This window comes from Prunus avium, chromosome 1 (genome assembly GCF_965620075.1).
Source record: "Prunus avium chromosome 1, drPruAviu1.hap1.1, whole genome shotgun sequence".
Taxonomy (NCBI): Eukaryota; Viridiplantae; Streptophyta; class Magnoliopsida; order Rosales; family Rosaceae; genus Prunus; species Prunus avium.
Window position 1 is genome coordinate 44,116,512 of NC_142284.1, and position 15,459 is coordinate 44,131,970.

Here is a 15,459-nt window from a genome sequence, read left to right on the forward strand (position 1 = left end):
CAACCCCAAACCAGCCAAAGAGCAAATAGCCAAAAGGTCCTTGTTCAACTTAGGCCTGAGACCCTAGTTAGCCTATTGGCCTCTTTTTTTTTACATAAAGCCCAGACCAAAGGCCCAGTGCAGTGGTAGTTCTTTGTTTTTATTTTCTTCCGAGAAATTGAAAACAGATTGATATATTTTGTAATGTAGTGTTTGTTTTCATTGTCTTTCCCTGTTAATCATAAAGCTGTTAATCATTTATTAATTAGCTTACATCTTGGTTGATATTTGATAATGCTTCGCCCCATCATGCCCCATGACAGAAGTGCTTTACACTCTGGAGATCCATTAGGGTCGTCGCTTATTAATCTTGTATTCAATTCAAGCACTCATGAGTCATATCCTTCCTTCCCCACAAAAACAGATACTAATTTGTGATATAAATAGAAGGTAATGATGAGCCGCATATATGATTCTGAAGAATGCTCTGTTTGCAAGTAAAAAAATGAATGAAAACGGCAGAAGATACAGAAAACAACCGCTGCTCATGGGATCAACTTGTCTCTGGACTGGACCACAACAAAGCCAGTCTTACTAAAAGCCTTCATGTCTACCTTTTCTGCACATTTGCATCACAGTCAGCAGTATTAATTCCCATGCTAATTAATTTCCTAAACCATGTACTTTATTGGGCTTTATGAGTTGCCTTGCCGCATGCATAAGCAGCCTATAGCCGGCCTTGATATTTTCTTCTGCACTAATAACACTTGGAGAAAGTGGAAAGTCCAACTGTCTAAAATTAAGAAGAAGTGGGAAAGCTTTTTGTGGTGATGTGATGGCCTTCTACCATCTAGCTTTTGGCTGGAACTGGAAGGATCGAAAGTTTGAGTTTCTGTTCTGTGGACATAACATAAAGCTGGTTAAGTACACATATTATTACTCCGAAAGTGAAGCAGACAAAACTAAACTATCTGGCCTCATATTGATCTCTCCCTCAATAAGTCAATATCATGCGAGAAAAATCAAGCACCACCAGTTCTAGAAAGAATCAAGAAAAATCTCTGAGTTTTTAATCATCCGATGTGATCGATGTCAAACTTTCAGTTGGATATAGAAAATCCTAATTAATATCCTTAACAACATAAGACTAAATTCAAATTTTCACCATCTAAAATACAATTATTCATGTATTTTTAGGACTCAAATTGTTTTTCCTCCAATCTTGCAAACTCATAATTTGAGTCTGCAACTTTATTTAAATTGTTTAAAAATGATTCACTTTTATTTATTTTTTTTGTCGTTAATTTTTCTTGATATTATTTTTTTTTTCAACATTCGCGATTTAATTTTCTGAATATTTTAACCTAAAAAAATCCAAAATTCAAAATATAATATAATTTCACTTTTAAGTACAACAAAAGAAAAAAAAAACACATCAAATTTTTTTTTTCTTTTCCCGCAAAATAGATCAACTTTAGGCCATCTCAAAGTTTGAGTTTTGAGCCCAAAATTCATCTCCAACCTATGTATTTTAAGAGATGGAAATTTAAGATGGGTGGAATTCTGAGAGGAAATCGAATCTGGGTTTTGCCTGGACTGAAAATTTTTTGTGGACCCCAACTCATGCTGTACAGCTCACGTGAAGAGTAAAGATGAAGCCGGCCCCGCGTGGCAGAAAGTTGCTGGTCTTCCTTTACTTTCACATGACAAGTGGCAGCTCACCATTTGTCGTTGTTGTTTCTTTTTTTTTATATCTCTGTTTTGCGGAAAAAAATGATGTAATAAAAACGAGAAACGGTCATAAATAGTCATGCTTACGCCTGCCTCGTGCTAGCGCGTTGTAGTTGAGTGTGAACATGTGTATGTCAGTACTGCTCCTTTTCATTTTTTGCCTGAAATACCGAAAAGGAAGGATCACTTTATTCACACCAATGCTTCTCTTACGCTTTGTGCGTATAGACATAGAGTGTGTTCGTGGAGTGGATTGTAAGGAAATGGACACCCAAAACTATTTTCAATTAAGTTTTCCTTCGTTCCGTTAAGATTCTCTCAAAAAGCACATTTCCATCTTCCTAATTAAGATAAATTATTATTGTTATTGTTATTGTTATTGTTCTGATGTGAAATAAATAATTCTATTTTAAGATAAATTATACAAACGTTCAAGTAAATATTATTTTCTTCTCTAAAGAATAGACAGTGGGAGAATTTTGAAGTCAAATAAAAATAATAGACGTTTACATGTCTTCTCTAAAGAATAGACAGAGAGAGAATTTTCATTTTCATAATTTGGACACAACACAAAATCCAGACAAGGGGAGGACCTACCTACAAGGAAAATATATGCTGTGTAGGTTGTATTCGGTGCTTCACTATTTTTTCCTTGTAAATATATCCAAAACAATGCAAATTTTTTTCTCCATTATATTCCGTCGAATCCCACCCATCCAAACAAGAAAGAAAAAAACTCTCTCAACCTCTTCCCTTCCACAAAACACCGACTCAAAAGACCTCCCTGTCAAAACAGTCACCTCTTTCTCTCTCTTCGCTTCAAGTGCTTGTTTTTGCATGCACTCAAGCTAGAGACTTGAGAGAGAGAGAGAGAGAGAGATGGTGAGTGTGCAGAGAATTTTGGTGTGCAATTACTTGCTAATATCATTCGCTGTTGTTCTGGGGTTGCTCACAAATGGTTCATGGGCAGAAGATAAGCTTGTGAATCTGACGAGGTTGAAGATGTTCGTGGATGAGCTTCCTGATATGCCCAAAATCAAGGCCTTCCATCTTGTCAATGGTGTTCCCAAACCCAAGTCACTCAATATTGGCATGTACAACATTAAATGGGTAATTAAAACATATATCATCAATTCGCCTTTATTTCCCGTTCTATATATCTATTATTCTATTTTATTCCTTTTTAATTTGGCTTTTCCTAGTGTTTAAAGGTTTTTTAGATAACTTCTAGGATGCTAATGTATGAATGCAATGTCTGCTTCATTAGACTTCATCTTCCTATTAACAAAAATTAAAAAAATTAGACTTCATCTTCCCCCTAGAGGTTACTTCAATTAGACTCAGTCACTTATGTTGCTTCATGCATCTTAAAGTCTACTTCTCTGACATAATTCCCCACCATTTTACTTTACCTACAAATATAAATATATTTGATTTATTTTTAATACTTTTAAGGTTACCAACTCAGTTCCGTATCCACAGTTGTAAAGCAACCCCTAAATTAATTAATCAGACCGCAACATTTATTCCAATGTCACACTTTGGTCGTCTTGACCTTATTTTATCTAATTTTTTAACCCATTCGTTGCCCAAGCCTTTTTTTAATTTTTGCTTTTGTAATCAGAGGTTGTCATTTTCTCCGTCTCTTTGCAGAAATTCCACAGAGACCTTCCCCCAACGCCAGTGTTCGCCTATGGCACACGTTGGAGAACAGCAACAGTGCCTGGTCCAACAATTGAGGCCCTCCACGGAATTGATACCTACGTGACGTGGATCAATCGCCTCCCTTCAAAGCACATTCTGCCTTGGGACCCAACCATTCCAACGGCCCGAGCTGCCACTAACAAGGGCGTTCCTACTGTGGTGCACGTACACGGTGCCATCGATGAACCCGCGAGTGATGGAAACGCAAACGCATGGTTTACCGCTCGATTTGAAGCCCGTGGCTCACTTTGGTCCAACCGTAAATATCACTACCGCAATCAGCAACATCCTGGCAATCTATGGTACCATGATCATGCCATGGGCTTGACTCGAGTCAACCTCCTCGCTGGCTTGATTGGGGCCTACATTATTCGCCATCCTCAAGTTGAGGGCCCACTTGGTCTGCCCCGTGATGAATTCGATCGTTCGTTGATTGTGTTCGATCGTAGCTTTCGTACCGATGGTTCCATATACATGAATTCCACGGGAAACAATCCCTCCATACACCCACAATGGCAGCCCGAATATTTTGGGGATGCAATTATTGTGAATGGAAAGGCATGGCCCCGGCTTACGGTACGACGCCGTAAATACAGGTTTCGAATTATCAACGCTAGCAATGCGAGATTCTTCAGGTTCTTCTTCACCAACGGTTTGAGATTTACCCACGTGGGTTCTGATTCGGCTTATCTTGGGGAACCGGTTGAGAGCAATGACATTTTACTGGGGCCATCTGAGATCACAGACGTGGTGGTTGACTTTTCAAAGTCAAAGAACGACAATGCTATCCTAGCCAATGATGCACCGTATCCTTACCCGTCTGGTGACTCTGTCAACGACGCGAACAGTAAGGTCATGAAGTTTTTCATCGTTAGCCATTCAGCTGTTGACACGTCGCAGATTCCAAAGAGGTTAATTTCCTACCCTGTCCCTGATTTATCCAGTGTGTCGCGCACCCGATATATCGCTATGTACGAGTACACGAGCGACATTGATGAGCCGACACATCTTTATTTGAATGGGAAACCATATGAGGCGCCGGTGACTGAGATCGCAAAAGCAGGGACCAGCGAGGTGTGGAACGTGATCAATTTAACGGAGGACAATCATCCCTTACACATCCACTTGGGACTGTTTGTTGTATTGGAACAGAGGGAGTTGGTGGATGTGGAGAAGTTCAAAGACTGTATGAACAAAATAAACGACGCCGTCAAGTGCAATATAAGCAAGTATGCACGTGGCAAAAAGATAGACGTGCCAGCGTACGAGAAGGGGTGGAAGAACGTATTCAAGATGAGCAACGGGACAGTGACCAAGATTCTTTTGAGATTTGCTTACCTACATACAAATGCATCCTACGAATTTGATCCAACAGCGGAGCCTGGTTACGTGTACCACTGCCACGTAAGTATACCATCCCACTGTATTACTTTACCAACATAATTTGGTTACAATTATTTGTTCAAGTGTTTATATTTGTATAAAATATTTTACATTTTTAGGAAAAAAATAAGAAAGAAAATTGCATGATATGAGCCATATAACAATTAATATGACAAATTGGAATAAGGTTTTTGGGCTTGGATGGAGGGTCAGGGGATACCAAATACTAGAAATAGGTTAACGAGTCATTCTATAGTGGGGTATAACATATAGACCATAGATACGTACTTTCATATTAGTCATAAGATTCATCTAAATGGTAACTTCACTTAATTTTAATGAAATGATCATGTGGCGAATATGAAGGTTCATATATGACACACTCACTATAGAATTTCGCCAGGTTAACAAATAGGCTAATAGTTTTGTTTGTTTACGTTGTTGGGTAGCGTGCCTACTATCTGAGTCTGAGCGGTCTAGTCCAAGAGATTCCAAACTCACAAATCATGTATTATGATGTATGGCTTGGGAAGGGGTCTAGTACGAAGTGCTTGCTTCTATTTAATTTGTTGTAGCAATGTTATTAGCCGTCATAATTATATATGCTGAAAACGTCCTTAAGGTTTATGAAGCTATCAGATTGCATCTTTAATATTTTTTTTTTTTTGTCATTCATGATCCAAAAGGTTAGTATGTGTGATCACCAAATGGTCCATGCCGTTAGGTTCCATAAAAAACTTTGTTAGTTTGCTGACGTGGCATATATATATATATATATATATATATATATATATATATATATATATATATATATGTATATATATATCTCACAAAACATTCATGAGGTTCATGCACCTATCACAAATGGTCCATGCAAATTTTTTTTATTTTTTCATTTAAAATTCATAAAATTTTGGTTTTTCTTTTTTAAATTATTTAAAAATATATATTGTATTTTAAAAACACATGACACTATATTATTGCAGATGTAGGCTCCACATATATGCAACACCAACAAACTAATGGAGTTTTTTTATAAATAATTTAAAGTTTAAAAATGAAAAAACCAAGGGTTTAGGGTTCATAAATGGTCCTCAAGGTTAAAATCCTTCTATAAATGGTTTTTTCATTTTTAAATTTTATGAATTTAAAATTATTTTTTAAAAACTTCATTAGTTTGTTGATGTGACATATATGTGGAAAACACATCTTCAAAAATATAGTGTCACGTGTATTTAAAATACAATATATATTTTTAAATAATTTTAAAAAGAAAACCAAAATTTTATGAATTTGAAATGAAAAAATAAAAAAAATTCACAAGGACCATTTGTGATAGTATATATATATATGTCACGTCAGCAAACTAACAGAGTTTTTGACGGAACCTAACAGGGACCATTTGTGATCACACATACTAACCTTGAGGACCACGAATGACACAAAAAACATTAAGGATGCAATCTGATAGTTTCGTAAACCTTAAGGACGTTTTGTGATATTAAGCCATGCTGAAATTATCAATCTTGATATAGTTTGAGATGATGGAATTGAAACGTTGTTGTTTTATGTTGTGCAGATCTTGGATCATGAGGACAATGCGATGATGAGACCCTTAAAAGTCATCCGTTGAGAAAGAGAAAAACTTTCCTATCCCCATTTCATTGTCCCATTTTCTCTTCTTATGTTGTCTATTAAACGAGAGAGAAAGATAATGAAATGGGAATATGAAAGTATTTCTGGTTGAGAAGGCGGGCCGATTTCCATTACATTGGGTACTTTTATCATGTAGGTATGATAGAAGAATCAGTGATTACAGGTGGTTTTGTATCATTGTAGGCTTTGGAATAATCAGCAACTTCCGCTGCAAGGCAAGGTGGTTCTGTATCATTGTAGGTTCTGTATCATTGTTTGCAAATTGATCAGAAGTGTGATACTTTGGTTCAAAAGGAAGTATTATAATAATTAGTCCTGATCTCTTGGACCACAGGAGTCCAAGAAATTGTGGTCACTTACCGTTGGATATTAATCCAATAGTTCAAAAAAATTTCTTAAAATGAGTGCAAGAGTGAGTGAACCGTTGAATTTACATCCAACGGTGAGTGACTATAAATCTCTTGGACCTCTGTCGGGACTGTTATAATAATTATTGTTATTATTTTCACCACATCTAGCAACTTCACACGTTATTCCCCCTTTGTAAGGTTCTCCTCACGCAATCCTAAATCATGTGCGGGCGACTCGCTACTAACACGCTTTTTCTGTGAACGTTGGGCTATTTGTATCGTGTAGTTTTCTCTCACTTTGGACTGTTGGCCCATTGTATTTAAAAGAAAATCATTATTTAATTCATTATTGTATTGTCTTTCATCATCCACTTTTCAGTTTTTTTCTGAAAAGAAAAATATTTCAAATATGCTATGTAAAAGAAAATCTTTGTTAGTAAAAAATAAAAGGAAACATTTGCAAAGAATCCACTAGTATAGTGGTTTGGAGTAATTGTTCATTCGAGTTCTAGTATCCGTGTAGTATATATAAGTTTAGTATATTATCGTTTTTCTCAATAAAAAAATATCATAAAACAAAAAAAATAAAACATATACAATATAGCACATTTTGTAAAATTCGAAAGTCTTTGAGCACTATATTACTTTTTGCTTTAAAACAATGGAGATTCACTATTATACCCAATATAGAAGCCTAAATTATAATAAAAAAACTATATATGAAATGGATTTTAAAAACACATACAAAAACCATTTACAACATAACAAAAAGGTTTTTTTTAAACTTCTTTTAAATTACAATACTACCATTGATTTCTTAAAACAAACTTAAGCCCAAAACCTCATAAAAAAAGCCCAAAACACTCAATAGAGCATCAAAGCAATTTAATAATCAAAATTAAATTTAATAGGGCTAGCTGTCATATTTTGGATTTTTTTTTTGGTTTGTTTATAGAAATTATATGGTGTATGGTTTGTTTGTTTATATTATTAGTGCCAATAATTAGTATATGACTAAATATCTCTTAAAGTAATTTAAAAAATAATATGACATATATATTTGTTCGATATAAAAAAAAGTAAAGTGTTTTTAGTAAATTCAAAACGACTAGCAAAATAACTAAGGTGGTTGGTGTGAGTGGTTCGGCACTCTCATTCCTTAAGAGAGGTCAGGGATTCGATCCCTACTCTCATATGGAGTCATTACTTTGGCCAGTATTTTATCCCTTACGGGCCGACCAGGTGTGAGTGGAGATTAGTCCACCCATAATTGGGGCCCATCTAAGACCACCTTGTGGTTCAGAAACAAAAAAAAAACGACTAGCAAAATCCAAGATAACTAAAAATACCAAGCAGCAGGGTCAAAAAATTGAAGAGCTCGCGGATAAAATTGGAGAGCGCACAGCCAGTGAGGCACAGCGGGAATGGGATAATAAGACGGTCATCCGAGTTCCGTTGACGGCAGGAGATGAGATGACAGTCATTCTGAACCGTCCATTCCCCTCGTTGGCCGCCCAAAACCGACGCATCACCCAATCCAGACCGTCCACTCCACCAAGCATCTCATGCTTCAATCCCAGACACTCCTTCAAGGTCAGTTAGTAACCCCCACTAAACACTCTTCGTTTTCGTTGGATTATGTTGTGAGAAAGCAAAGCAAAGCATAGGATTAATTAAGTGTTGCTCTGTTTGTTTGGATACGGTGTTGAAGAGAGACTACACAAGCGTAATGATAGTCCCAACCGGGGTAGGAGCCGCCATTGGTGGCTACGCCGGCGACGCTTTGCCTGTGGCTCGCACTCTCTCCGCCGTCGTTGATTGCCTTATCACACACCCCAACGTATGCCTAATTCGATGTTTTTGCTTTCTTTTTGGAGTCTCTGAGTCTGCTGCCACTTCGAGCTTGACTCTCACTTTGATTGTTGAGCAGGTGCTGAATGCAGCAATGCTCTACTGGCCCATGCCTAATGCTTTATACGTTGAAGGTTATGCTCTTGACCGCTTTGCAGAAGGCTCATGGGGCCTCATGCCTGTTCACCAAAATAGGGTGCGTTCACAATATATATATTTTTGGTTTATTTATTTATTGTTGCTCACACAGATTATGATGCAGGTGGGTTTGGTTCTTGATGCTGGAATAGAAGAACAGCTTCGAGTTCGCCATTTACAGGTGGCCGATGCTGCAAGAGCTTCCCTTGGCTTGCCTGTGGTTGAATATGTTGTCACTGACACCCCTTTACAGGTATTACTTTTTGCTGTTCAATGTAGCAGTTGATTGTTTGTTTTCCATTTATCGTGTTGTTAAGTGTGTGTGTGTGTGATAGTTAATTGCATGATTTTATACTTTCTATCGCAATGCGACAATGGTCAAGCAACTCTAAACTGATCACCAGGCAGGCACATTGTTTTATCACATATCTGCCTTTCAATCTCATTTGAAGCTGGGGTTTGAAAAGCCTGCGATTCAAAAACTCATTCAAATTTGTAATTGAAACAAACTTTCTGTATTCAAAGCGTTTTTGACATTTGTTATTGAAAGAGCTTTAGTTGCTACCTTGTTTCACTGTTCTTTGCTGCTAAGCCTGCCCTTTTCATCTCAATCTTATGCTTCCGAATCCCCTTGGCCACATAAAAGGGAGGTCGAAACTTTCCTGCTAATGTGACTGCACGAGATTGAATGGAACAAATTTTACAGGTAGAGAAGTGGATTGATCCAAAAAGTGGGCAATCAACTGGGAGGATTAAGCACCCTGATTCACTATTGAGGGCTGTGCAGGCTTTACTTAAACGCTCTCAAGTAAATGCTGTTGCAGTTGTTGGACGCTTCCCAGACGATGATGATGTTCAAGACACAGATGATTATCGAAAAGGGATGGTATGTTAAACTTTTAACATTTGATTTTTTATATGATAAATTTCCAGATTGTTCAGATCTTAACTGCAACTTTACCATGCATCTAAGTAGTTTCAATCCCTACTGTAACACTTGGCTTTAAAATGGATATTTAGTATGTACTTCTTGATGTGATATAAAAGATTACATATGAAAGTTTTGGTTTCTTTGATATTATACTCTTGGATTCAGACAGTACCATCAGCAGAAAGACTAAAGTTTATTCTTAGTTCTTGGTTCTGATCAGTTCTATGAAACTTACATCTAATTCTACCTTGTACCTTCCAGGGAATTGATCTATTGGCAGGGGTTGAGGCAGTTATAAGCCATCTAGTGGTGAAGGAATTTCAAATTCCTTGTGCACATGCTCCTGCCTTATCATCTTTGCCCCTGAGCCCATCTCTATGCCCAAAATCCGCTGCTGAGGAGGTTGGTAAATTTTTACATAACCCAGAACTTATTGCCTTTGAGAGTTAGGACACAATATCTGATGGATCATTGGCAAAAGTAGAAAAGATAAAATACGTCAGTCGTCTTTGGAAAAATTAAGTGTGGCGTCTGTGGCACAAGGGTTTTTGGATAAAAGGTGTAACTAACTGATAAAATATCAATATCCGTGGCGTTTCGTCTTCAAATAGACTACAATGTCCAAATATCTGCTACTTGATGTTTTTATAGCTCTCTCTCTTTCTATGTGCAACAGTTGGGATACACATTCTTGCCATGTGTGCTTGCTGGGCTTAGTAATGCACCACAGTATTTGGTCAAGAACTCTGAGTCTGAGAATGGTTGCATACTGGCAAGTCATGTTGATAGCGTCATCCTTCCTGTAGATGCTTTTGGAGGAGACGGTGTTCTTGCTTTTGCACGAAGCAAAAGAAACACGGTATAAACTTGGAAACTATTCTAATTTTTCCTTTTGGTTGAATTTGGAAAGATCAGATTTGACTGATAGCATATAACTTGTTCCTGACACTAATTTCGATTTTGATACAGCCACTTATAATTGCTGTGGAGGAAAATGAAACAGTCCTTGATGATACACCAGATAAAGTTGGGGTTGAAGTGGTATGTATCCAAATGTTTACACATACCTTCTGTTTTGTCCCCGTCAGAAATGGAATCATTTTCATGGCTGTCGTAATTTTAAGTGACTTTATTCTGTTTTAGAACTGTCAGAACCTTGTTAGTATTGTTAGTAATTATTGGGTCCCTGAACTAATTAACACAAGGTAAAGATTATCAGTCAAGTACTTCCAAAACCCACTCTAGTTCACCTTCCACTCTAGTTCCCCATCTCCATAATCATTAATATCAAAATAACACTAGGAATAAATTCTTTCATTGGTTCTCAACATGCCCACTAGGAAATGGCATTGCTTCGACTCATATGCATTTGGTTTCTGAATTAAATGGAACCTTTCATGCAGGTCAAGGTCTCAAACTATTGGGAAGCAATTGGTGTTATTGCAGCTCACAAGGCCGGAGTAAATCCGCATTCTTTACGAAGAAATACAATTAAGAATATTCAATTCACTTCTCTGTTGCCTGCTAATGGTTATGCCATTAAAGTACCACATCAATTGGCTGATTAAAGTAGTGTGGAATTTTCTATTTTCTCAACTAGTTTTTAATGCTTTAAATATTCAAAATATCATCATTCTTTCATTCATGACACACAAGTTACAAGGTCTTTATTCCTTTTTTTTTTGTGGTAAAGAAATGCAATTTTGTGGTAATAAGTTCATTATATATTTCATGTTTTATAGAAAAATATGGCTTATCTATACTTGATAATTATATTACTTTGGGTTTATAGTAGGAGGTTCAACTTGCTGTAATCCAGTCATATGTTCTTGTAAAGATGTTGATGATTGTTGACCGGGTGGATGATCTCCCCGGTTAGCTACGGCCTTAACTCAGGTCAGGATCAGTAAATGGGTTAAACAAACCCGTAGCGTGTTAGCTAGTTTGTTAGCTAGTAGCATTAATGAGGTTGGCTGCATTAATGAGGTGGCTGCATTAATTAGGTTGGCCTGACTTTGGGAGGCTTCTACTGCAAATCTCTAGGTTTAGGAGCTCAAGACCAGCTACCATCTACATACTTGTAATTAATATTGAGCTTGAATAGCAAGCTTTCTCCTTATATAAATTCTGTTGTAAGTTATACAAAGAAATACAATGAAATTGAAACAAGAAATCTTTCTTCAGATACTATTTTAATACTCTGTTTAGCATGTTATCAGAGTAATAGTTTTTTGTTATCTCTGCATAACCTTGTTTTTTCCTTGTCTCTGCTTAACTTGCCCTTAACCTTGTCCTTGCTTTGCTTCTATATTGTCCCTACCTCTTGCTCTTGCTTTACTTTGTCTTTGCTTTGCCTTTTGTTCACAGGATATTTCTGTGTTCTTTGCCTTGCTGGTGCTATTTCCTTTGTCTTTGCCTTGGATTGCCTTTGTATTGCCCCTACTGGTGTTTGTGTTGCTGCTCCAATTGTGCATTTTTTGTTGGTGCTATGCTGCTGTGTTTTTCACTACAATCTGCTCATGCCGAGCACTCTTTGTTGGTGTTTTGCTGCTGCGTTTTTTTTTCTTCTGCTGCCATCTTTGCCTTACTTCTGTGTGCCTATTCGACTCATGGCTTCTAACAAGACATTCTTTGTGGATCATACTAGTTCTGGTAGGATGATACCACCTGCCTGCCTTTTTGTATATGATCCACCACCAGGTAAGTCTCATAATACATGGATAATTGATACATGCATTTCTGATCATATGACTTTTGACTCTACTTTGTTTATCTCATTATCCTCTGAATCTCGCCATCTATCACTAGTGCCAATGGTGTCCCTTCCCCAATCACTGATGAAGGATTTGTCCCCCTTTCCTCTGCATTATCTCTCACGAAAACCTTGTTCCTTCCATTAATTGCAACTTATTAACCGTTGGCAAGTTACTTGACTCACATAACTGTTATGCTACTTTCTATCCTACATATTGCAAATTTCAGGACCTCCAGACCCATGAGACGATTGGTTATGGTAAATAGGGAGGGGGCTTGTACTCATTGGCATTGCCCACACCACCACCACCTAGTTCCGCCAAGGCTCATTCCATTGCTCCGAGTACCTGTGAAACTGACCGCCAACAAATTCGGCCCCGGCATCCTTGCTTGAGACACCCATCCTTTGGTTATCTCAAGCCCTTGTTTCCCTCGTTGTTCTGCCATCATGATGATTCTACATTCAAGTGTGAAACATGTGTCCTAACGAAAAGTCACCATGCTACTTAATTCGTCAAGTACCCATCAAGCTACCTAACCATTTGACTTAATTTCATTCTGATGTTTGGGGCCTTGCTAAAGTATATTTCAATGGAAATAGATGGCTTGTTAACTTCATTGATGATTGCACTCGCATGACGTGGGTATACTTGCTCACCCATAAAAGTGATGTTACCTCTACTATCTGTGAATTTCATGCTATGATCACCACTCAGTTTCAGGCATCCATCAAGGTTTTCCGATCCGATAATGGTGAGGAATATGTGAACAATGTCTTGGCTTAATTCTTTTGGGATCATGGCATCATTCACCAGACTTCCACCCTGTTCACTCCACAACAAAATGGTGTCGCGGAACGAAAGAATCGACAATTGTTTTGAGGTTGCCCGTGCCTTCATGCTTGATAAATCAGTTCATCACTATTTATGAGGTCAAGCTATCCTATCTGCGGTCTATATGATTAATTGAGTGCCTAGTAGTGTTCTAGGCTTTCAGACTCCACTAAACACCTAGGCTCATTACATCTCTCTTTCTACTGTCCTCAAGATACCTTATTGCATGTTTGGTTGTGTAGTATATGCCCATGTTCCTTCTCATCAGTAGAGTAAGTTGGATCTTTGTGCCATTCGTTGTGTGTTTGTTGGTTATGGGTTAAATAAAAAAGGATACACATGTTACCACCCCTCTACCCAGAAGCTCTTAGTCATTATGGATGTCACCTTCCATAAAGACTTATCCTACTTTGTGGCTCATACAAGCCCTTCTCTTCAAGGGGAGAGGAGGAGTGAAGAGAAGAACTTGTGCTTTGAAGAAGGCAAGGAAAAATTACGACAGTCGATCGATCAACATGTTCCCGTCTACCGGTCATCTTCAAATAGAGAAGACCCCGATGAGGATTTGGTGCCAGAAGTGACTCATGATGTCTCCGAAGGGCAACTGGAAAATACAACCCCTCATGCCCTACCATCTTCTCAATCGTCTTGTGATGAAGAAGCTCTCGAGGTAGTTTTTGAACAACCCAATATTGTACCATATACATTTCCACCTAGCTCCACTAGGGTAAAACCTAATCTTCAATACTGTCCTGACCTTAATGCTAAATCAAAATATCCTATTAATAATCATGTGTCTACTTATAAATTGTCAAAGTCATATGCATCTTTTGTCAATCAATTGTCTATTGTATGTGTTCCAAGTAAGTGGCAGGATGTTGTGACAGAAGCTATGACAATTGAAATGGAAGCTCTAAATAAGAATTCCAGTTGGGAAATGATGTCTCTACCAAAAGGGAAGAAATCGGTTGGATGTCGCTGGATATTCACTGTTATATACAAATATGATGGCTCCATAGATCAATACAAAGCTAGATTAGTGGCTAAGGAATATATACAAACTTATGGGATCGACTACCAGGAGACGTTTGCACCTGTTGCCAAGATCAACACTATCCGTGTTCTCCTTTCTTTAGCTGTAAATATGGATTGGCCACTACTGTAGTATGATGTAAAGAATGCATTTCTTCATAGAGATTTACAGGAAGAAGTGTATATGGATCCACCATTAAGGATTCCTTTGACATCCACTTCCAATACAGTGTGCAAACTGAGAAAGTCATTATATGTGTTGAAGTAATCACCGCGAGCCTGGTTTGAGAGATTCACTAATTCCATGAAGCGTTTTGGATACACTCAGAGCAACTCAAACCACACCTTATTCTTGAAGCTTCGTGGTGGTAAATTTACAACTTTAATAATCTATATTGATGATATGGTTATTACCGGTGATGATAGTGAAGAGATGAATAATATACAAAAGCTCATTGCAAGTGAATTTGAGATGAAAGAATTAAGTGAGTTACAGTACTTTCTTGGCATAGAAGTTGCTAGATCAAAACATGGCATATTTCTATCTCAACGAAAATACGTGTTGGAATTGTTAACCGAAACTGGAATGTTGGATTGTACGTGAGCAGTGATCGGTTCATAATTGTATATTATTTCTTACCCTTCTAGCTTATGATTTGGTTATGTTTTTGAGTTAAACTTGTGCTTTTAATCCTTTTTGTGTTTATCTTTCAGTTAATTGAGCTTTAGGTAACAATGATGGCTTTGGAGAACATAATTCATGCAATTCAAGCATGTTAAGGCCTAATTTGGATGAATTGATGAAGAGCTTAAAGACAAATTCATTATGGCTACAGCCCCCTGCCAGTCCAGTTCCGTAGGTCATATTGCAAGCTTTGTTTCAGCAACCTACATAGCTCGGATGAGGCCACATTCTTCATGAAAGTTGCTCCAATTGGTGTGTACTATAACATATCCAAAATTCAGCCCCATTGGATAAATCTGGAGTCCGTTACCTAGCAAACACAGAACCATGCTCAGGATGGATCTTATCAGCGCGGAAAATGAGTTAGCAATTTGTTTCGGCCTTAACTTCTTCCTCCGACCTTGGATTGGCCCAAATAACATATGGCTGGAA

General features: G+C 37.6%; 2 protein-coding genes across 3 annotated transcripts; both read left to right on the forward strand.

The window, feature by feature from the left end:
* The first annotated feature begins 2,382 nt into the window (after nucleotides 1-2,382).
* LOC110765433 (multicopper oxidase LPR1) lies at nucleotides 2,383-6,964 on the forward strand. The gene is made up of 3 exons (XM_021968554.2): nucleotides 2,383-2,820; nucleotides 3,364-4,818; nucleotides 6,377-6,964. Exons 1-3 carry the CDS (start codon nucleotides 2,590-2,592, stop codon nucleotides 6,428-6,430), a joined length of 1,740 nt encoding a protein of 579 aa, XP_021824246.1. The 5' UTR covers nucleotides 2,383-2,589; the 3' UTR covers nucleotides 6,431-6,964.
* A 1,206-nt stretch (nucleotides 6,965-8,170) lies between these two features.
* LOC110765465 (uncharacterized) lies at nucleotides 8,171-14,556 on the forward strand. 2 transcript variants are annotated; one of them, XM_088246900.1, is made up of 10 exons: nucleotides 8,171-8,396; nucleotides 8,515-8,643; nucleotides 8,734-8,850; nucleotides 8,917-9,045; nucleotides 9,499-9,678; nucleotides 9,985-10,125; nucleotides 10,400-10,582; nucleotides 10,693-10,764; nucleotides 11,127-11,292; nucleotides 12,091-14,556. In XM_088246900.1, exons 1-9 carry the CDS (start codon nucleotides 8,277-8,279, stop codon nucleotides 11,289-11,291), a joined length of 1,236 nt encoding a protein of 411 aa, XP_088103026.1. In that variant the 5' UTR covers nucleotides 8,171-8,276; the 3' UTR covers nucleotide 11,292; nucleotides 12,091-14,556. The 2 variants fall into 2 exon arrangements, with proteins under 2 accessions (XP_088103026.1, XP_021824295.1); XM_021968603.2 differs by lacking the exon at nucleotides 12,091-14,556 and having other exon boundaries at nucleotides 11,127-11,319.
* Nucleotides 14,557-15,459: the final 903 nt, after the last annotated feature.